Here is a 24,262-nt window from a genome sequence, read left to right on the forward strand (position 1 = left end):
GATAAAAATTTATCAAAAGTTCAAGATGGCGGCATTCAGAGCAAGTCGTCCTTGCAGATTTCCTGCTTGAAGCTCCGATCTTGCCAATGGTAATTTACCAAAACAGTACTTGTGAAAGGGAAAGTTGTTGATCAGAAAAGGAGAACAGAGGAAAATAAAATCCTAAGTGACAGTTTTTTTTCATGAAGTATTTTGAAAGGAAAATTGCAATAGCCTCTAACACTCAAAGAAAGCGGTAAAAAATGAGCCAGTCGTTACGTCTGATTTATAGATTGATTTCTCAACTGACATTTTCCTTACATGACAACTTTATACTCACTTTATTTCAGTTCATTGGTACTGCGGTACTTGGACCAGACTCATTCAGGTAAGAATTTCCATATTGATGTCAATATACTTTACTTGACTGATGCCATCACAACACTGAGCATTCGGGTTACCATATTTGACTTTCAACAGGCAGCCCACTTGTTCACTCTATATGTGATATTTTCTGATCAAAGCACACTAGATGCACTCAATGGCTTCAATAATGCAGAAGTATTATTGTGGACAAACAAGCAACAGAGCTTTAATACTCAATCCCATGTTATTTGTGTAGAAGGGGAAACACATGCATTAGTAACACGTATGTGCAACAAAGTACATCACATTATAATAGTTTGAGGTCATTTGAGTCCTAAATTACCTTTTATGTAATGAAATATTTACATACATAAGTTCTTACAACATATCTACATATTTCCAAGTTTTATTATCAGATGATTTGGAAGCTATATAATAAAGAGAACTTCCCTCCACAGATTGGCATCAGTGGATTACGTTCAGAAGCAATAGCTCATGTCAGCCCTTTGAATTCACAGCGTGAATTTTTCACACTTCCATTCTGCGATACTTTTGCCTGTTAGCTCAATACAGTCAGGTGCTTCCACAATCCCTGCATCTTTTCCTAATCGTCGTGACTAGACTCTGTCACTGGCAGCTGCAAGAAGCAGAGATGTGGTATCTGTTGAATGGTACCGGTAGTCGGAAGCAGCTTTAGGCAAGCCAACCCACACAGCGTTGTGCAACTCAAGGCGACTGCACGTCAACCGTGTTGTGACTTTTGCCGGAGGCGATTTGACATGCTGTTATCAATAATTCATTGTACACTAATCCTTGTAAAGGGCATAACATTGTAATGTTTAGGCTATCCTAACTTTTGACGAGGTCACCTAATTTGCATAATTCCTTATTACCTCGCAAGCTAAGGAGTATGGTTTTTAGCCATCACCACTGCGATAAAAATCTTAAAATCCTGAAAAAAAAATTAGCACAAAAACAATGACATTTTATTCATATATCAGTTTTGTATTTGCAACCGTTGGTTCATCAAAAACATTGTATTTGAGCTGACAATGACTATCACAAAAATTACAACCGACTTATTCTCACACTATATTTTCAATAGTGGTGACTCTGAAACAAAAATGTAAATATTTTTAAAATGTCACTGACAAAATACTTTATCAATGCATGAGGAATTTTTGGAATTTTTCTCTTTGTATATTTAAGATTGAAAGTTATTTACTTCACGCTGATGATTGTTATATGATTGGTATTTTGTAGTTTTCTATCATATTTATAAATTATGATGAGAGTGGTGTTGGGACTGCCAGGCACAAAAGTGTTCCAATGAACAGAATGGGTAAAATAACTTCTTGGGTTAAATTAGTAAAGTAATTTCTGAAGAGGATTTGAATTCTAGCTTCTGCCTACAAGTCTCTCAACTTTTGAACTTTACACACTTTACTAATTATCAAATTAATTCCTGAGTGTATTTGCTCAATTTGCCCTAAACTGAAAACTATACAATTTCAAATTTCTTGCAAATAAGAACTGTTGTGAGAAGTAAACGACTCATTACATTTTGCAAGCAAAGGAGACTTATTAAACTGTGATAAAATTGCATTTGATTCAGCCATACCCTAATCTTCAGTCCCCCTAGCTGTAATTTTGTAACTAAAATAGTAGGTAGTATAATGTCTAGATTCAGATAGAAGATCAAAAAATAATTTCATATAGAGCTGTAACAATGAAACTCAAGTTTCTAGACGTGCAGAGGTGTTTACTGTCTCACATTAAATATGATGAGTCTGAAATTCAAAATACAGTGCTGTTATCATCTGAAATCAAAATACAGCATAGTTATTATCGAATGCCCAAAGTGAAACGTTAGTATTAATTTATGCAAAGTATATGAAATGAGTATTTTTGTTAAGTATGCAATTGAACTCCAAAGATGATATGAGCTTGTTATGAAAATACCAACCACTGTACACAGGGATATTAATGCAGAGTACTGCCTGCCATTTAATACAGAGAATGATGTGCAGTGTTTATGTTTGAATGCACACTTGAAAGTGATCGGTATTTTCATCATATTCATGGTATTTTCATTATTTTAATTGTAAAAAACAAGCAAATGATATAATTACAGTCGGTTTTCCAATCATGGTACAGAATATATCCTTGGTATATCATTGAAATCCTGTCAGGATTCTGTTTCCACCCCCGGTGTATCAATGAAATCCTATCAGCATTCCCACCGACCCCCGATATATCATTGAAATCCTACCAGGATTCCCCCACCCCACAACCCCCTCCCCCAGTATATCATTGAAATCCTATCAAGTTTCCATCACCCCACCAACCCTGACCCCCTGGTTTATCATTGAAATCATATCAGGATTCCATCACCCACCCACCTCCACCCCCATGTATATGTGATTGAAATTGTATCAGGGAAAAACAGAAATGGTACTGGGTTTCCAAAACCATTGACCTTTTCAACAAAGTCTAATAAAATACGTACTGAATATCTTTCTTCTTGTAATGTGCAAACACTCAGCATTGTGTTAAATGTGCAACATTATCATTGACATGTGAATTTTAGCCTCAAAGGAGAAATTCACCTTGGCTAATTATGTGCAAACTAGTATTTGTAATGAGAGAGTCCCTCCATCACTGTGGACTGTGTTAATGACAAATAATCTCCATTTGATATCTCCATACAGAAAATCCAACTATGATATATTGCGGAAGATCAGCATACCGGAAGAACCAGTGTTTTTCCCCGTTCAGCCCTTTACTGGCGATGCTGCTGCCACAGATGGGAAATGTCCGGTTGACTTGGATCAAGTCATCAAGGTGGAAAAAACAAAAGATGCTGAATTCCGCATCGATACGGTGTCTGACTTCTATGAAGCTTACAGGTAATTATGCATTTGAACGTACTCATTGGAATGCCAAAGTGTATTTTTAGTCTCCTCAGACAAAGTCTGGCGGAAATAATAGATTATGTTTCATCTGACGATCTGCCCATCTCCATCCATTAGACAAACATGCTTGGATGGATTTCATTCAAACTTGGTACAAGGAGAATGTACTACCAGGTTAACATATACACAAATTCGTTTTGAGATAGGATCCAATGTGGCAGCTGCAGCATAAAAATCAGCCAAGTTGAATTAATAATAGAAAAAAAGGTTGTTTTTGTTATACAAAGTCATGGATTTCATATCTACCAATCTTTTCCCCTGTATAATTTAAACTCTCTGGTAAAATTCTGCAAGTATTCCTTACCATTGCTTCCTTGATGTACTAGTTTTAGCAGATGTATCGTTTAGTATATTGTTTATTGAAATCTGAATATATTAAGATCAATACATCGCTCTGCTACATTTTAATTTGCCGTATTTTTTACACGTATGAATTTGTAAATGTGTTTTTTTTTCAGATCTGGCAGTGTTACACCAATGGAAGTTGCTGAGAGAGCCATAAAAGCTATCCAAGATTCCGAAGAACTTAAACCCAGACTCCGAGCTGTGACACAATACGACGTTGAGGAAATCAAAAAGGTATCACATGTTTGCTCTTCATCTGCATGTGTCGGAATGCCTGAATGGATGGATGCACGGTGCCAAACTAAATCCTAGATGGAGTCAACGCTCTTTTGTATCACGTAGGACTTACCAGCGTCATCTTTACCGAATGCTGGATTATCTCTTACAGCAGTGTTGTATCTCGTTACCAACCTGAGTGTTTACGAGATGATGCTTAGGCAGTGTTGTAGGAATAATAGACTACAGTACTGGTTATATCACAGCGATCAAAATTACATCCAACAAAAGATAGAAAAATGTAGTATTCAATGAAATCATTTCAAACACTGTAGTTCTGGAATAATTTTCCAGTTACTCTTCAGTAGGAAGGCCAAAACAAGCGAAGAGTACATGTGGTATATATTATTCTTGTGGGTTTTGATCTAAACTAACCATGTTAATAAAGTTTTTGCTTTTGCGTGAAATATTTTGACATAAAAAACTGACAGATGGCTATGCAACTGGATCACATATTCGTCAGAATTGCACTGTTTGTAGTTACAGGTTTATTACTAAATATAGCTACACGCATGCAACATCTGACACTACTGCTTGAAATTCGGACAAATTTTGTTGTTGCATGTCTGGCTGTTGTTGCAGATTGTTGCGGACTGCCAAGCGGTCAGCGAGAAGCTGCTGCCGATCGAACTCTGTGGTTATATTCAAATTCTAACATGACTGGAAAACGATTTTTTTAGGAAATTCGAGCGTTTGTGGTGGGGAATCAATGACCATTGGCGATTTGAACTGATCGTCAATCAAACGCTTGTATAATCTCTGTTTACAGGATTAGCAAAAGGCGACAAAAGGTTACGATCAGTTTGTGTAATTAATGTTATAGGAATCCAACATCATACTGGCCAAATATTTGACTGGAGAACTCCACTATTACGAGAACCTGGAATTGAAAATTGCAGCTTTAATGTACATCCAGGGTCCATTGTAACATTAGCAGTCTTCTATAAAGGTGTTTTTCGTCAATCTGGCATGCATAATTTCCAAAAATGTAATTTAAATTTACATACAAATGTTTCTTTTTTGCATAGTAATGAGAGAACATATCAATGACGTCACCTGTGAGCAGCCTTATTATTGCAGCATTCAAACATTCCTGTAGTGTTGGTTTGTCATGTCAGTAGTTCCATCTTGTTAGCAACTACAAAAAATAAATCCTTTTGTAAGAGAACTGAGTCTGAGAAAGTGTCCAATCAAATTTTTTGCATAACAAACATTTCATGACTATTTCAAGCCTATTATGCCACAAGGGCAACACAACTGTTTCTCTGTCTCAGCCAATGTAGATAATAGCCGGTTTTTTTTGACAGACATATTTAATCCGACCCTTTATGAAAACTTTGAACAAAGATCTTATTCAAGAATTTCAGAATTTGCAAACAATAATGTTAACATGTGCCATTAACCCTTTGAACCCGGCTCGGACAGAAATGTCCGATGACGTCATAGAGTACCAGGGGGTCAGGGTGCAAAGGGTTAATGTCTTTTCCAATGTAATATTGATGGCTGAATGCAAAAATTTGATTTAAAAGTAATCAAACTGGAATCTGGTTACCATTTTATTTGTATTAAATGATATGGTTATTTATTTGATTTGTTTTGTTTGTTTATATTTTGATATACCTAGATGGCGCAGGCCTCTACTGAGCGTTTCCAAGGAGACAGTCCACTGTCAGTTTTTGATGGAGTTCCCGTGCTAGTCAAAGAAGAAATCCAAACTGTGAGTTTTTCAAGAGATATCAGTAAAGTTGCTTTTTTTCCAAATATTGTTTCTTCCATGAAACTCGTTATCACATTTCACAGTATCGACACCTACAGACAGTGTGAAGGTTTCTTTTATGTCAGGAGTGTCCTGAATGCTCTACCGGTATATTCTGCCTGGGAAAAAGTGTCACCACCATTTTCGTTGCACTTTCCGTCTCTGTTAAGAAAAACTATATTCACCACCATTTTCGTTGCACTTTCTGTCTCTGTTAAGAAAAAACTATATTGTATTCTCTGTGACTAATCGCAGGGACCATCCTTGCTGCCTCCCAAACATACCAAAGAGTTTACTGTATTTTCTGTAACCAACCCAAGAACCCTCTTTGCTCCTTCCCCAACCCACCAAAAAATAAATTTTCTGCATGTGATTCCAAGGTACCATCTTTGCTGCTCGTCCGTCCTCTAACCCCTGTGAGGGCTGATCATCCGTCCTCTAACCCCTGTGAGGGCTGTTCATCTGTCCTCTAACCCCCGTGAGGATAAATTGTTCTTATTTGTTTCCATTTCCATGCATACATTTTCACAGGTTCCCTATCACAGCAGAATAGGAACAGTGTACACTGGTAAAGTGCCGACAGATAAAGACGCCACCATTGTGAGGAAATTGCGTGAAGCTGGAGCAGTCATATTGGGTGTGACAAACATGCATGAACAAGGGTTTGGGGTCACTGGTATTAATCCAAGCAAGTAAGTTGTCCTGTTTTCCTGTCTGTGGACATACTTAGGCACTGCCCATGTCCCTTACAAGAGTATCCTTAAAGAATCATTCAGGACAAGGTTCAAAAATCTGTTTTTACTTCTCATAGGAATCCTATGGCATAGGACAAAGTCCCACAGGAACATAATACTTGTATAGGATTCCTTCTGAACATTTCAGGATTTTATTGAATCCTTTGGAATCCTATGGGACTGTTTTGTATGTCCAGTGTTTTTCCTAAAAGATTCATACAGGATTTATTTGTGAAAGGGTGGTTTCGAAAATAATGTATAAATTTTTGCAATTTTACTGATCTGAATCTTAAGGTCATGTGTCTTTATTAAGTAGTAATATGCACCTCGAAAGTGAAAGACTAAACTTTTGCTCAAACTTTCCTCAGCGAAACTTTCAACCATTCTCTTTACCAAAGCAAGAATAAAAATCAGGGGTCACCGTGCAAACTTTGGTACTAGAGAGACAAATAACTTGCGATTTCTCGATATTTGAAATTCAAATAGGCCGCCATCCCTGTGTTAACTCTATGGGAAAAAATAAATTTTCGATTTTCGAAAAACTAAGACGGTGAAACCTTTTCTTTCGCCAAGAGCTTCAAAATGAGCCCCCACAAGTGGTCAGAAGAACGCTGATAAAATTTGAGAGTCCGAATTTCTGTCCCCGAGGCGCGTTCTACCTTAAGTACTGATAAGTATATCGTCACTCCTTGCAATTATACTGTCAGCAATATTTATCAGTCATGTGTCACTCTAAAACTCTTATAGATGGGTTTCCACCAGTGGTGGTTCCTATTTGGTCAGGTACCAGTACTCAAAGGGGGTCAAGAAGGCATGAATAAAAGCAGTTACCTTGGTGATCCACTAGGTATACACGAAAGACCTGCTATCTAAGAGAGGTCATCCGGCTATGAGGCATGATTCTAAAATTTGACAGTAAGAGGTTTATCATTGGTAGTATCTACACTTTCACTCACATTACCCTGTACAGAGATATCCTTTGCGCTTGAAGACAGAAGGACAATACCGAAATTTTCCCGTGAAAGGGTTTCTCAGTGTCCATCCACTGTACATGTGTTATGACATATTCCCTGTGTAAATTACATTGATTTCAGAATTCACGGAACTGCCCGGAACCCATACAACACGGAACACTGCTGCGGTGGAAGCTCTGCCGGATCTGCCAGTGCCGTCGCAGCAGGTACATAAAATGAAATACCTCTCTCTTCCTGGACTGTCTCAGCGTTCTGTATCAACTGTGTGTAATGTTGCTTGATCTTTCTGCCAGTACATTATCCCTTTCACCCCCAGTTCCCTGTATACAGGTCTAACTTTACCATAGAAAACAATGGATTTGGGACAAACCATGGTGGTGAAAGGGTTATACACCCTCAGTAATGTCACAGAGCACAGTCTGTTCAGTCAGCTGACATGACCGTAGCAAGTTTCACTGTACAGTGCCTCTCTAGCTCCGTAAATCTCACTTTGCTAGACATTTTTTACCCTTTCACCACCATGGTTTATCCCAAACACATTGTAATCAATGGTGAGTGTGGACCTGTTTACAGGAAATTGGGGGTGAACAGGTTAAAGTGGTTTGTCTCTTTACGAGGCCTTTTTGTACATCTCGTTTTGATGCCAACACTGCAGTCAATATTTGATGCTAAAGTCATTGCTGCATAAATTAAGAGGAAAAAGGATTATTTCTGGATACAACTGACCCTCAAAATCCAACCTGTCCCGACCGTTTTTGATTTTTAGTGGACTTGCTGATGGTCATTCTGATTGATGCTATTCTAGGGAGTCTATAAGAAACAAGATTCACACCACTACACTGTGACAAGCCATCGACTCACTAGGTTTAGAACCCATCCGTACTCCCTATCTCAGACAACATGAGTGCCAGCAGAGAATGCTTGGTCTTTGGAACTTAAAATGCAGTGACCCATCTAAATGCATTCTTCTCTTAAAATGTCAGTAGTTTTTTAGCGATTTCATGACGTCCACAACATCAAATATAGACTGTTGGTATGAAAATGATATGCTTGAAACATACCAATAAACAGATAATGCCACAATGATGCACAACAGTGTAGAGCAGAGAACAGGGAAATGGCAGATATGATGGTCTGAAGCTATAGTGATGAATGGAAGAGTAATGAGGTATGTAGGGGTTTCCAAAGCTGAAGCCATTGCTGAGCGCATATCCATTGTTCAGAAAAAGGCAGAATTCACTGTACCGACATGTTGGTGAAAGACCATTCACTTATTTCCAGGCTTGTGCCCTGTTGCAATCGGAAGTGATGCTGGTGGATCTATCCGTATTCCTGCCACACAGTGCGGAGTGGTCGGTTTGAAGCCGACGTTTGGACGGGTCAGCGGCAGTGGATGTTGTGGCAGCTGTGTTTCAGTCATTCACCAAGGACCAATAGCATGCTGTGTTCGAGATGCCGCCCTGGCGTATAGTATGTAAATCTGTCTTTCAGCTATCCAACACAGCGTAACAGTTGTTGTGATCAACCCTTTGAGTGCCAAAGTCAACTTTTGTTGCCTTTTTAGAAAAAAACATAGCCAGCAACTTTTTTCAGATCTAGACAGTTTTTTCAGATATTTCCCAAAATTTTGGTCAAAAATTGTAGCCATTGAAAGCCTATGTCTATTTGGTCCAAAATTATCAAAAAATTACAGAAAAATTCATAACAATTGGTAAAATGTTACACAGAAATTTTTGTGGGAAAAATTACAGCACTCAAAGGGTTGAAGTTTTTTAGCTCTCATATGTGGTATACACACATTGTATCAGAAGGTGATAATTGGATCAGTCTGTTGTCTGCCTGTAGGTACATACATCCACCCACAGCAAAACTATAAGGCTGCTGGTAACTCACTGATGAGGTTCAATATCATACAGAAACAGCTCTTACTAACAGGTGCACGCTATCTGATTTCACTGTCGTTTTTGATACAATAGAAAAGGTCACAATGTATCATAGATCTGGTTTTGTAAAGTCTTGCTTTCATCATTGGAAATAGTCGTGAAATTAGTTTGCCTGGATACAGTTCTCCAGTGTCCACATTCATTCTACCTGAATGTCTAAAAATTCTCAGGGCTGTGAAAGGAAAATTACTTATAACTCCCCAGAATGCTTCTTGTGTCAAAGGGCCAGGAGCTTTGACTTCTTATGTTTTTTTCACAAATATTTTTTTTAATGTCAACTACAGTTTCTTGTTCTACTCCCCAAAGCATGTTGAGATCCACAGTATTCGACTTATCAACTCAGCCTGTACATGTGTAAGCTGCATCGTTATTGTCAACTGGTCCGGACTAGAATTCAAATGGAAATACAGACAGTGCATTTTACATGCATAGACGCTATGTTGACAAGCTAGTCAGCTGGTGTCTCAACGTGCTTTGGGGAGTAGAAGAATTGTTTGCAATTGACATACAAAACAAAAACAGTGAAAAAAGCATCAAAAGTTACAACTACCTGCCCTTTAACCCTTTCACCCCCAGTTCCCTGTATACAGGTCCAACTTTACCATAGAAAACAATGGATTTGGGACAAACCATGGTGGTGAAAGGTTTAAAGCCCCAATAGCTGCGAATTTAATGCATTATTTTCATGATTTTATTTTTCGAAACAAGGTTGGTTCGTGTAAATGTGCTAACATATATAGAAGTATCACTGCTCATTGATTTGAACCATGCCTACGTGTTTTAACAGGTTAAATAATAAATGGTTGATGCACTCATAGAATGGCGCCCCTATGGAAAAGTACAAAATGCAGTGTTTCCAGGAAACAAGCATGATGCCATTTACTTGAATGCACAACACACGATGCCCAACATTTTGTTGTAACAGTTGTAATCTTTATTTTCTCTGTCACAGGATTAGTTTATAGAAATGGGGGAAATCTTAAATGATATTAAAACGTTTCAATCAATTTACATGCCGTCTTATGCAAAGAAAACTCTTGGAAAACTGAGGATATTTTGAGACCAGTTTATTACACATTCGCAGTTATTTGGGCTTTACCGGAAAAAAAATGATGAGTTTACTTCTCATCCTAGGTCTCTCACAGAAATGAAGCAGTGAAGTAGTTTCTTATTTTATTGCTTGTTTTCTTGAGATCCAGACTATCCGCATAGAAAATGTTGTTATGTATGGATAATTCTTACACACAGCAAGCTAGATGATGATGGTGTGTCCAGCGTTCAGAGCTATATATATTCGTGGTAGTAAATTCTGCCATGGATAGCGCACAAGTACTGACATTATTTATATGTAATATTTTAAAGCAACTATGGGAAAAAAAAGACTGCCATTGTGGGAAACAAAACGTTTGCTTTAACTAACACAACTTTCTCTGTAAGGGAAAACAGCTTGCTAGCAGTAAAGTTACCTTTATTTTTGTTGACTTTGTATTTTTTTTAGAGGTCGCTGATATTGTTTTACATTTTTAGGTACGGTGGAAGAGTATGTGTGAAATATTTATTACTCTGCAGAACTACTTAACTGAAATTCAATGATTGTGGACCAGCCTTTGACTGGCCTTTGATCAATGTGTGGTTCCAGCATCATCAGATTTTATATTGGTAGTTTTCACCTCATTGTCTCAATTATCCTGTAACATCAACTTTTACATTTTTTTTTTCACAGCACTGATGGCTGGACCAGACCCAGAGTACCCTATCGGACTCGACCAACCTGCCATCACTCTTACGGATTTTGAAAACAAAGATTTGACAGGAATTAAAGTCGGAATAGACTGGAAGTATTTTCGGGTATTGTTCACAAAAATAATTTTGTTAATATTTCTCATCACTCACTGGTACACTCGTTCATGTTTTATGCAAAATCTGTGCACATCAGTGACATACAGCAAACATCTGCCAGGTCGTTGAATCATCCGTCTTTGTGATACCTTCATACAGAATTATGTTCAAATACTAACACAGGGATGTTGGGTGCACACTGAATGCAAATTCCCTTGAAGACAATTTATCCTCAGTATACATGCATTAATATTTTGCACTGGTTTACATGGATACACCTCAAAACTAGCAGAGAATAAAATCAAAATTTGCTAAAAATTTATGGGAAGGCTTTTATTAGGGATAGATGAAACAGTTGTTTGCCATGGCCAACAGGTGCACCAAAATTTAATTCATAGAACAGCTTACATCCATAGAGTATGGGGTAAAAATTGTAACACTGTTTTACAAAGTATGTTTTCATTTGTTTATGAGAATGTGTATGCAAATTGTGTATTTCCCTGTGAGTATTAAAGGAAGGGGGACTTCCATCTAGAGGGTGTTTACATGTACATACGTACCATGGTTTTGACCCCCATTTTCACCTTACGCAAGACTTTTTGACCCTGGAAGTTCGGATGAAATGTACAAACATGACCTTTGACCCCACAATGGGCCTTTTGACCCATTAGTTTACAAGAAATGTATATTTGACATCAGTACGTGGCCAAAATGTAAACTTTTTCTCCTTTTTTGGACTTGGATTGTTGAATTGGACGTTATAGCTTGAAATGTCAAGGTTACACGAGTATCAAAATTCAGAGTGGAGTGTCACCCCCGGGATATTTCTATTTTAATGTGGCAGATGGCGGTGTGTGTGTGTAGGTGTGTGGATGTGAATTTGAGTATAAATTTGTGTGTGTCATCTTGAATATTTCCACGTTGTCAAGGACAGAGCAGAGAGAGATTTATCCCAACAAAGTAGCACAGTGGTCTGTGAGTGGATTGTGACACGTTACTGACTCCTGTCTCCACAGCTTATACGTAAAGCCATGGGTTAATCCAATCACACCCATATGTAATACCAGCTGTCAAATTCTCAGTGCACTGTATTTACTTAGCTTTTTGATTGCACTCTACAGAGTAAGGCGTGTCCGTTGTAAAGTCTGTCTTTCTAGTTTCTTCAGCCATTGAAAATTTTGTAATGAGCTTGCAGTATAAGCATTTTTTGAAAAGCATGTTAAATTGACATCATGCTTTACTTAGGGTCTACACCATGCTCATTCTCTCATAGTTCAGTCTACCACTTGCTAAAAAGCAGTATATTTCCGAGATGTCATTCAATTTTTCCAGGGAAATGAAAGAATTTAGGAAAAATTACGTCAGATTTCTATTTAAACACAAAATTCTTTCACTGTATAATATATGTCTGTTTGAGTAGCCAGCTTTGAAACAAAAGAATTTTGCCTATTGGTGTGTGAGGGCGTTTTGAGTTTGTCACACTTGACACCCCACCTGATAGTAACTTTTTGAATCAAGCAACATGTAAATTTCAATTTACTTTGGTTTTATCACCAGGATGCAAACATTGAAATTCTTGGAGTTTGTGAGAAAGGTAATGAAACAGATATTCTTTCCTTTTCTCTTCTGTTAACTCAGTGAAAACAACTGAACAACTGAAAAAAAAATGATAAATTCTGGTGAAGTGTACTGTAATTTGATACATATTGTCTCAGAACTGAAATTGTAAGTTTCTCCTTACATTAAGAACAGGGTCCGTACACTCCTGGAAAATCCTTGAATTTTAAAGTGACCCGGAAAGTTCCAGGAAAAGTCCTTGAAAATGAAAATTAGTCCTGGAAAATTGATAATCCATGTATATTTTTCAATAATGACAAGATGATCAGTTATGATATTGTAAAAAATGATACGTAAAATGATGTATAAAAATGCCATATTGCAAAAATAATATTTGGAAAAGAATATTTTGAACCTCAAAAAGTCCTTGTGAAAATTGCTGAAAAAGTCCTAGAAAATCCTTGAATTTTAAAGCGGCAATTTTCAACCCTAGTTTTTCGCATTAGTGGAGTTCTCCTCCCAGTCTAACACCTGGCCAGTACAATGTTTGATTTCTATAACATTAATTACAAAAACTGATCTTAACCTTTTGTCACCTTCTGCTAATCCTGCAAACAGAGTTTATGCAGGCGTTTGATTGACGGTCGGTTCAAATCGCCAATAGTCATTGATTCCCCACCACCAACGCTCGAATTTCCTTAAAAATTGTCTTCCAGTCATGTTAGAATTGGAATATAACCATAGAGTTCGATCAGCAACAGCTTCGCGCTGACCGCGTGGCAGTCTGCGTTTTTGCGGCCAGGAAAAAACTATGTGGCATTTTCTGGAGCGTGTGCCCTCGTGTTGGATGTTTGATGTCCACTTACACATGAACGCCGCCATAGCTTCGCGTCCTTTAAAAGGGAGGCTCCGCCTTTAAGGGACGCAGAATGTATTGACCCTGATTACAGAAGCATACTCTATTCATTTGAATCAAAATGTTATATCTCTATCAAACAGCATTGCTTTACATTGAAAGTCTGGGTGCAAAGGTAGTGGAGGTGCAGATACCAGAATTGGAGGAGGCCAGAGTCGCACACGTGGCTGTGTGTGCGTCTGAAATCCGAAGTGGTCTTACCGATGAATACAACAATCACATGGATGAAATGGTGAGATTCTGACACAGTCAATAGGTGGCGCTATTTCTGTCGATAGGTGCATGGTGTTTTTCTGTCAAGAGAGGGGGTTTTCACCGTATAATGTCAGTGCAAGTGTACAGCACATCCAGTAAACCTCAAGGAATTGACATAGGTCAGTGGTTTTCAATGGGGTCACTCTGGAATATAGAGTACGCGTGGTGTTCCACTGACTCATACATGCAAGATGTCACATGATGGCGGTGCAGACAAAACTGACGTGTACAAAACGCATATGACAATACAGGTATGCCTACGTGCATATGTATGTGTGGTTTGATTGCACCACCCTTCCTTCGTGATTTAGCCCAGTTACAGTTATGTTTTTACGTAACATTTGGATGTTACATTCTTGGCCTGTACAGTGGAGAGTTCTGTTTGATCATTAAAACAGCTTTCAACTCACCATCACACCATGTTTCAATGAAAAAGACAAATAATACTGTTGGAAAGGCACCATGACTGTGAGCCTATATTTTATGGTTCTGCTGATTGCAGATGTACACAGACTCTGCACATTCGCTGTGCATGACAATATTCATTTCTAACCAAGCACAAGAAATCAATGGGGTTTGTTATTTATCAATAGACACGTGACTGACCTCTCTGTACAAAGTCAGCTGGTATGAATATTCATAAGTATGGCATGCACCATGTAAAACATTTGAAGAGTATCCTCATTACGGTGAATTTCAAAATAGCTTGGAGTTACAACGTGCTTGGGTGATAAGAAAAATGTTTCTTACGATAGAAAACGACACCACCTGCCTTCATTACAACATTCTTCTTCGATAAAGTTTGCAACAAGTTAAACCGAATACAACACAGTCAACATCATCAGTGTTGCCGCGCTCCCATGAAAAATCTCACCCGTACACTGACTGCTTGAACATTCTTATATTGCCTGTATCACTTTTCCCGTCAATGAAGCTGCACACAACGCTAACAATGTTTTTTTTTATCGCGGTTCAGTTTGTACGGCTCAGTACAGCGATTGGTGTTTCCTACTCTGAACATGTTCTGTAAGTGAGAACAGTGGACGTCATATTGGGTTAAATTGTTACAAAATCTATCAAAGGAGAACATTGCAATGGATGCAGTTGGCGTTATTTTCTATTGCCAGAAACGTTTTTCTAATCACCCTAACACGTTGTAATTCCGAGCTATTTTGAAATTAACTATAAAAACAGAAAGTGAGCTGGCATCCTGGGAGAATGTGCACAGAAAACACGAAAACTTCAAACTCACAGCTGAAATGCTCAAAGTTGGTTCCTTTGAAATTTTGATATCAAAATTCAACATTTATGTGAGCATAGGCAAAGTGTCAGTATGAACCACAGGGTTCAGCAAGCAATAAATATTTACATCCCAGGTTGTTCAGTCAAAGCACCAATCCTCAGTGTTTGTTATCTGTAGCAATAACTAATGGAGGAGGTTGGGTTGGTCAATTAACAGATATCAACAGTTTCCTCTGAAATTCTATACAGACATAGTGTGGGGGGGCAGACAGGCATATGATTCAGGCTTACATGGGTTATTGAACATTAACCCTTTCACCACCATGGTTCAGCCCAAACCCATTGTTATCAGTGGTGATTGTGGACCTTTTTACAGGGAATTGGGGGTGAACAGGTTAAACCCCCCTCATTGGTGTCAATGGTGATTGTGATGTATTTACAGCGAATTGGGGTGGACAGGTCATTATTATATTTCATGAATCAATTCAGTGCTTGCTAGACCCTGTGGTATGAATGGTACTGTTTTTAAAATAACATGAATATATTCTATCTGTTTTCAGGGAAAAGACGTTGCAAACTCATTAGCTGCGAGTGATCTTTTCACCAGCACAGACTATATCATGGCCAATAAGCAGAGGACCAGGGCTATGAAATTTTTGGGTGACATCTTTGACAAAGTGGATTGCATCATCACGCCTGGTGAGTGTAACATAATGTGACATTTACCAATGTCTCTTACTTACACATACACAATCATTGACAAAGACATACCGATACTTGTAGACAGATATACACAGATAGAGATACACACAGACAGATATACATAGATCCATGCAAAGACATAAACAGACTCCAAGGTATATCAACATACAAAGACGGACAGATATACAGTCATATACAGATACATGCATGTACACATAGACATAAGACTCTAAGGCAAACAATATGCACACAACTTAGAGACACAAACACTGACACAAAAACAAGTGAACACAACTTGTTGATAGTAGAGCATGTATGTTTCCATGTAATGGAAGTTTATAATAGAACTTTCTAAATAAGAATGGGCCTCGATAAGCTAAAAAATCCTTTTGCCAGGCAGCTTGAGTACATGCTTGTGTCATAAAAATCAAGGTGAAACTTCTTCAAGAAAACAATACTTCTCAATGTCAGTGGCAATAAACATGGATAATAAAAAGTTAAGGATTTTAACCCTTTCACCACCATGGTTTGGTCCAAACCCATTGTTACGAATGGTAAGTGTGGACCTGTATACAGAGAATTGGGGTGAAAAGGTTAAATATGTCGATTACTACACTACACTGCACTGCACTATTCTATGGTCCTACTAATTACTGCCTGTGACTACCCGTGGCTGCCCAAGGACTGCCTGAGGGCAGCTCGAGGAAAAAGTTGGCAAAATTTCGCCAATTTGAACACCACCCAGTACTTAGATCAAGCCTGGTCAACCAAAAATAGCATTGATTTGGCGTTCATGTGATGTTTTCTCCAGTGTTTTAGAACCCGGAAGACATCAGACTACATGTCCCCCTGTTGTGCTTTTGAGATAATACCATTCAGTGCAAGGGATGGTAGGTTGCCAAGCTGCTGCACGCAGAAGGCAATGCTATGGTACCCCTTGCATTGAATGCCGGGTATGATCTCATTATCAAGATGCGACGCCCTTACAGTCAAGTTTTCCTGGTTCCAAAACCGCCTGAAAAAAAAAACATCAGGTGAACACCGAACCATGTTATTTATGGTTGGCAGGGCATGATATAAGTTGAACTCATTAGGTTAGTGTTGAAATGGGCGAAATTTGGTCAACTTCCTTGGGCAGTCCTCAGGCAGTTCGGGCAGTAAAATTAGTAAGACCCCTATTCTACACTACACTGTATACTACACCTCGAAACACTACACTACACTACACCAAACTACACTGCACTTCACTGTATTGCACTTCACTACATAACACCACACCACACCACGCTACATCTATTGGAACAAAAGAAAATATGAAATGAAAAACAAAATGATTATCAAAAGTTACAGCTATTGTTAATTAAAGAAGATATCGTTTACTCTTGCTAAGCTGTTCAACATCTGTTCACACCCAGGACACGCCAGAAACAGCGTAAAATAATGACATCATAATAAATTTATAGTGATGTTTTGATACATGTAAAATAAAAGATATTTACACCAATGAGAGCAATATGGAAAACTATAAATTAAAGAAATGGAATCTGTGAGTGGAAGTTGAGTATTAAAGAATAATACATGTTGATCTCATTTCATGAGATGTAGTAAAATGTCAATAGTTCTGTTTGTGAATTACGTGTTCGAAATGGTATCAACGCTTTTTCGGTTATTCTGTTCATTGTATGCAGAGCAAATATTCCATTTCAAGGTTTTGGGTTTTTGTTAATATCAAAACCTGTGTAATAGATTTTTTACATCTCTTCAACAGCAACGGGTAAAACTGCTATCAAAATTCATCCCAGGGATCTTGATTGTGGTGTCGTGGATGTTGACACCATGAATAACTACATGAGGTGAGTTGTGCAGCAGAAAAATGTGTGAGCCACAATGATTCAAAGACATTAAAGGGCCAGTCATGCTAACTTCTGGAGATATTTTCACTAGTTTTTATTTTAATATCGACCATAATTTCTTGTTCTACTTCCCAAAGCATGTTGATATACAATGTTTGGCTTGTCAACTCTGCATATGTGTAAAGTTGTTATTGTTGACAAGTGAATTCTTGTCCCGACTAGAATTCAAATGTAAACAATAACAGTGCATTTACATTGTAAAAATGCTATGTTGACAAGCTAATTAATGGGTGTTTCAACATTCTTTTGGGAATAAAATAAGAACTTGCAATTGATATCTCAGCATTCATGCTATGACATCAAAAACTTTAATTTCCTGCAAAGACATCTGATGCTGATATATATATATATATATATATATATATATATATATATATATAATATATATATATATATATATAATAATATATATTATATATATATAGAAATAGAGATGAGGAGAGAAGAGAGAGAGAGAAGAGGGAGAGAGAGAGAGAGAGAGAGATGGACAGACAGACAGACAGAGATGGGACTTAACTTATATTTGTTGTAAAATGTTGTCATTATGTCCTGTATGATACTCAACAGGTTTGTATTCCTGGGAAACTTGTTAGGATTGCCGGCTCTCAGTGTCCCCGTTGGCTACAACGACCAGGGTCTCCCCATCGGAATGCAGATCCAAGGGAAATGGTGGAATGAAAGCGTCATTCTACGCATAGGACATGCTGCCGAGGGTTTCTTGAAGAAAATGAAACCACAAGTGCACTACTCTTTGTTAGCCTAGCAACTATAAAGTATTTCTGTGATTGTAGTAGGACCTTGCAGTCTAAAAAATGTTGAATTTTTTTCCTTTGTCTTTCGTCTTTTATGTACAATCAATATTGGTCTGCACTTTAAACAAGTGCGAGTCTTCAATATGTACTCATACCTTGCTCATTGAGACATTGATTAGATCTCAGTACCCCCTACCCCACCCCCACCCTCACATAGAGTGGTATAGCTGTACACAGGCACTACTTTCCCATAGCAACTAGAAAGACTTGAAATCCGAAAGACTGCACCGTAATCTGGTGATGAAATAGAGTAGTCAAAATATTCTCTTACGTCTTTAAAGGCACATTTTTTGATCCCAGGTTCTAATTATCATAATTTATGCAATGTGAAAATTATACCGTTTTCACATTTTAGAGCACTGATAAAGGAAAGGTCTGTCAACAATACACCTTCAGGAAATGTTTGCTCTGTCAGGCCTAGTGATAGAATTTTCAAAATGTAAAATTTCCAAAGCCATTTCATCAGGAGTAGCACTGGTACTCGCTCAAAAAAACTCTTTTTAAGTGAGCTACAGTGACAAGTACCACAAAACAGGCTGCCAGTGTGTTCGTAGTGATTTTGATCAAACTTTGTTAATATGTGGTCAGTCATGCAAATGACGTCTGTCAATGGGGTGACCTCTGAACCCATGTACGTTTCTATTATCATCATCACTGGCACACTTTTATACTCAGAACATACAAATAATCAAGAGAAAAATCAACAGTTTTCCCAGCAACATGCAAATTTTGCAATAAGCCAGACCTTTGAAACTCAAAATGGCTTTCAGATTCTGCTTGAATTTATCTGGGAAAAAAATCAGATGTTTCATGAAAAGGGAGCAGGTGAACACTCCAATTTATTTTTATTTTTTGTCAAAAATAACTCAAGCTTTACAGGTTCTGTAGTATAACTTTGAATAGGATAATATTTTTGTTGGATTTTTTAAGATTTCAAGTTTTCTTAACGTATACAATCAATTTTAAAGTTGCAATATGGATCAGAATTGACCTTCATATTTCGAAGATTTAACTATATAGAAAAATCCGTAACAATTTCATTTGCAGATTCGACCATTAACAGGAACACGGGGATGGCTCTAATTAGAGTAAATTGATTTAATTACCGAATAAATTGCTGTTTTGGTACGTACTGTTTGCGAGAGTAAAGCACAGAATTTGAAACGTCATTTTTACTATTTGAATATGTACGCATGCGTATTTGGTGCATGGTAACGGTTTGCGAAATTGCAACATCGTGTCAACATGCCTAGCTAGCCTTCCCACGGGCAAGCGGTCAGGCCTCTGCCCGCGCCCGCGCCCTGGGTCTCTGCTGACTGATTCAGCCTATTAAACATGGAAGAAATTAGCCAAAAATTTCGGCAAAATAAACATTGTTTGGTCAGATCGAAAGATGGAACCAGCAAAAAGACTGACACGCGACTACTGCACCACGTCGAGGAGGCAGACTGTGTCTACAGTTTCTCGCGAAAACACCAACGTCGCATACTGTATATGATGATCAACTTCGCTATAAGAACTTATAGCCAGCGGTGTTTCCTCGGGCATCACTGACCTAACAACACCGTGCGGACCCCACGATTTGTAATGTGAAGCGGGCCGTAGTCCCTCCGCAAGGAAATAACTTAGATCTGTTAGTATTCATTGATCTATATCCTTCAGGTCAAATATGCATTTTTCGGAAACAAAGAAAAACTGCAGTCTCCATCATTAGGCCTAATGGCATGGTCTTATTTACGATGCGTTGATTGACGCGCTGACATGGCCATGCAAGACCAGACTGAGGGGCAAGACAGTTGCCGAACTTCTGCAATGGTGGATGATACTGAAGTGGGCAAAGCTTTCAAATAAATATAGCGTGCAGATACCTCGCCTTTTAACATGAAAAATTTAACAACATGCAACGGGGAGAGGATTGCGGAAACGCTGTCAGGCACGCGGTGAACACAGCCAGATCTGTGTACGTGGTCTGGACGCTTGATCGATCGAACGTACACAGTAGGTGCACACGGCGCGGCACTGACATACATGTATATGGGTGAGAAAAATCAATCACACGATCTTTTGTCGAGCTGTACTTTATCATATCAATATACTTGTATTTCTGAAACATTGTGATGCTACCAAAGTTAGGCAAACGCAAAATTTACAATAAATTATCATTATGTATGTCGAGTTCTGTCATCGTGTCAACATCGCCCCTCCAACGTGCACTCTATTGAGACGTCATCACTCTTGGTGGTACTTGTCACGTGCACAGCAGAAACGCCAATGTTTTTGTTTTGAAAGTTTGTTTACAAAACAGCTTTTCTAGGCGGCCGCAACGTATCAAAATGAACGTGTTTGTGTGCCGGGATTGGTAAGAGGCTTAGCTAAGAAGAGTACTTCAACGTAGTATGGTCTATTTGCTTTAGTTTTACGAAAAAAAATCGACAATTTTGATCCATATTGCAACTTTAAAATCTAAGAGAATGTGTGTTGTTGGCTGCTGTGATCAGTTTTACAAAATACTCGGTATGAGTGACGATAAAAATGGTAAATAAAGACAGCAGTTTGCATAAAATATGAGTCTCCTAGGGAGTCCCTAGAGTTAGTTTGGGATAGATCACATAGCAACTGGCCCCCTAGGAACACACTTTTTGTTTGTATCCAAGGGCTTGAGTCAACCGAACTTACTTAGCTCATGCCAAATACTAAATGGATCACAAAAGTATACTTCTTGTTTGAAAACCCAACATTATAATTTTAGTATCAGCAAATGTAATTTCTGGTGTCTATATGGTTGCTCTAGACAAGTCATTGAAATACTTAGAAACATTTTTAGCCTGATAAAAGGTCATTTAGAAGTGAATTTTAGATCTTTTCAAGGAAGTGAGAAAAATTAAATACATTTCTGAGTGAAATTTTACAAGTGAAACCCACCACATGGGTTTTAAAAGTTTGTTTTGTAACAACTCATTGAGACGCACAAATTATGAAGCAATTAAATTTGATGTGTCTGTTTTCCTGTCGTTAACACCCTGTCCTTTGAGATAAAAGTCTATTTTGTCGCTAAAAAAAGGCGATTTTATTAGCCTCATTGTCCCTCAAGGGACAAAATGTGATTTTATACTTTCACCCCTGTTTCTCAGTGTATCAGCCCAACGCAACAACTGCACTCACCAGGGGTTTGTACCAAATCTGGGCAATGGGAAGGCATATTACTGCCCTCTACAAAGTACTATGGCTATTCAACGACCTTAAAGAATTGTTAGATCTAAAAATTTCTGGGAAAAACAAGATGTGGTTATCTTTTTTTGACATCATGTTGAAACACAAGGCATGCAGCTGAAAGAGTGTATATTAAGGTACTACGCGCCTCGAGATTGGAAGACCTAAACTTTTACTCAAACTTTCGTCGAGAAACTTGAAACTATTCCCTTCCAAAATCAGAAATAAAGATCAGGGGTCAAAGTGCAAAGTTTAAAACTAGAGAAACAATTACCAAAGATTTACCAATATTTGAAATTCAAAATGGCTGCCATCCCCATATTAACTATATGGGGGAAATTTTTTTTTTTTTTGATTTCCACAAAAATAAGTCTGTGAAAACTTTAGTTACTCCATGAACTTCAAAAATGAACTCCCCCACAAATGTTAGACCAAAAGGGTAATGTAAAATTTTTTTCGAGTCTTGATATCTGTCCCCGAGGTGCATTTTACCTTAATATATGCATTCCGTAGTCTGAATGGTTACTGTATCTATTGATGTCAACATGGCATGGCTTCCGTAAACTATTCTGACAGAAGCCCGACGTTTCACTTCATTCAGCCAAAATAAGTCTGCTACAATAGCAGTCCACTTATTTTTGAGTGACATCACAGTTGGCCAAAATTATGGTAATGTTTTTGTCGGTCATAATAAAGTCATGCTTGCATAATTGTAATGTAACAGTGGCTGTTTTTTTCCCAGTAATTTTTACTCTTTTGTCCATTCAGTGTTTCTTTTGTCTACTAAATGAAACATGTTGAATATCACCCAGTATTTAGCTTGTCATCACAACCTATGCATGAGATAATATGATTTACGGTATGTCTAGCCATGAATTTAAAAAATATCTGTGCACGCCAAACATGTACACAGGCTGAGATCATGAATGAAATACAGGATATATCAACACGACTCCTGCACAAGATTAAAACTTTGCACTTACTTTTGCTTTATATGCAGTCTGGGAAGTAGAAATTTATTCATTGGTGGTGATCAGAGTACCCCTTCCAGTCTTGTCTTGTAAGAATTTCTGGACACAACGCCGGGTTTTCTTCATAGATGACTTCTACAGCAGCAACCAGGAAAGAACAAACAAGATGACTGGTAGAGTGTTGATGAGCCACAATCCATCAGATTTTAAACTATCCCACTGTCATCTTTGCAAAATGTGAAAGCAGCAATAATGTTGAGAAAGTGCACCTCCTGCCCTTTGTATTCGTAATATTTTATTGCTTCCCTATTTCTATTTTCACATTTATTTCTCTGTTGAAAGTAATGGGGTATGACCAAAGTCTGTGGTGTGAAAGATTTTGACATACCATGGTTCTCACTGCACAGTCACTGGACTTTGAACAGTCAACAGAGCCTGTGTTATACAGCGCCCTCATCAGGCAGCAAGACAATCCACTGCCAAGCAGAATCAGAGCATAATCACCCTGTGCCCATTTCAAAGTTTTCCCAAAATGATAGTTATGTTTTGTCACTGATCATGCCTAGAACAACAGAATTAAAATAAGGCATCCCCATGGAGGAGTAGGTCAGATTCCTCCTCATAGTTTGTCTTCAGGTTTTTTCATAATAATTGCATAGAAAGATACCTTTTGTAGCATCTTGACTTTACATGTAATATGCCTTATTATTCAGTATTCTACCACCTAATTTAGAATGGAGAATCAACCTTGCTCTTTGAATATTAAGTTCATGATAGTGTGCGCCTAGAAAGTATAAGACTTAGACTTTTGCTCTAACTTACATAAGGAATCTTTCAGCCATTCTCTTTCGAAATCATGAATAAAAATCGGAGGGGTCACTGTGCGAATTTGGTACTAGTGACACAAATTACCCAAGATTTACCGATATGTAAATTCAAAATAGCCTCCATCTTCATGTTATTTCTACAGAGAAAAATAAAATATTCCATCTTGAAAAACTTAGGAAAATTGTTCTTACTCCAAGAGCTTTAAAATCAGTCCCCACAAGTGGTAGATCAGAAATAAATTGTAAAAGATCGAGAGTGAATATCTGTCGCCAAGGCACATTCTACCTTTAAAAATAGTCAAAGATCATAAGGTCACTGATATGAAAAAATAAACAGAAATGAAATACAAAATAATTAAAGGGACAAAGTCGGCCATTTTTCATGAATTTTGTTCGATACGAAATACTACTTATTGTTTGATATGTTGAAAGATACTGAATGAATGGGTGACCATGCATATATTTGACCCCGGTTTTAGACAAATTAGATGAAACCATCGCGAAAGTGAATTAATGGTCATGACCATTTATTCTTTCAGCGTTGGTTTCGTGTATCGTGTCTAAAACCGGGTCGAATATATGCACGGTCACCCATTTATGCAAGACGAATGCTTCATAATTACATATTCATATGTTACCATGAAATTCATGACCAAAAAATCGCATGTCA

At 37.9% G+C, this 24,262-nt stretch overlaps 1 protein-coding gene across 1 annotated transcript in view; it reads left to right on the forward strand.

Moving 5' to 3' along the window:
• The window catches only part of LOC139142200 (uncharacterized), a 30,564-nt gene extending 8,049 nt beyond the window's left edge, over positions 1–22,515 (forward strand). Inside the window, exons 3-15 of the mRNA XM_070712059.1 lie at positions 330–367; positions 3,057–3,254; positions 3,779–3,899; positions 5,566–5,658; positions 6,229–6,389; positions 7,526–7,611; positions 8,687–8,875; positions 11,072–11,196; positions 12,745–12,781; positions 13,744–13,892; positions 15,718–15,856; positions 17,628–17,712; positions 18,340–22,515. Coding sequence (XP_070568160.1) covers positions 330–367; positions 3,057–3,254; positions 3,779–3,899; positions 5,566–5,658; positions 6,229–6,389; positions 7,526–7,611; positions 8,687–8,875; positions 11,072–11,196; positions 12,745–12,781; positions 13,744–13,892; positions 15,718–15,856; positions 17,628–17,712; positions 18,340–18,535 — 1,617 coding nt within the window. The 3' untranslated portion in view covers positions 18,536–22,515. The remainder of the gene's footprint in view (positions 1–329; positions 368–3,056; positions 3,255–3,778; positions 3,900–5,565; positions 5,659–6,228; positions 6,390–7,525; positions 7,612–8,686; positions 8,876–11,071; positions 11,197–12,744; positions 12,782–13,743; positions 13,893–15,717; positions 15,857–17,627; positions 17,713–18,339) is intronic.
• The last annotated feature ends 1,747 nt before the right edge of the window (positions 22,516–24,262 follow it).

Source organism: Ptychodera flava, chromosome 10 (assembly GCF_041260155.1).
Source record: "Ptychodera flava strain L36383 chromosome 10, AS_Pfla_20210202, whole genome shotgun sequence".
Classification (NCBI taxonomy): Eukaryota; Metazoa; Hemichordata; class Enteropneusta; family Ptychoderidae; genus Ptychodera; species Ptychodera flava.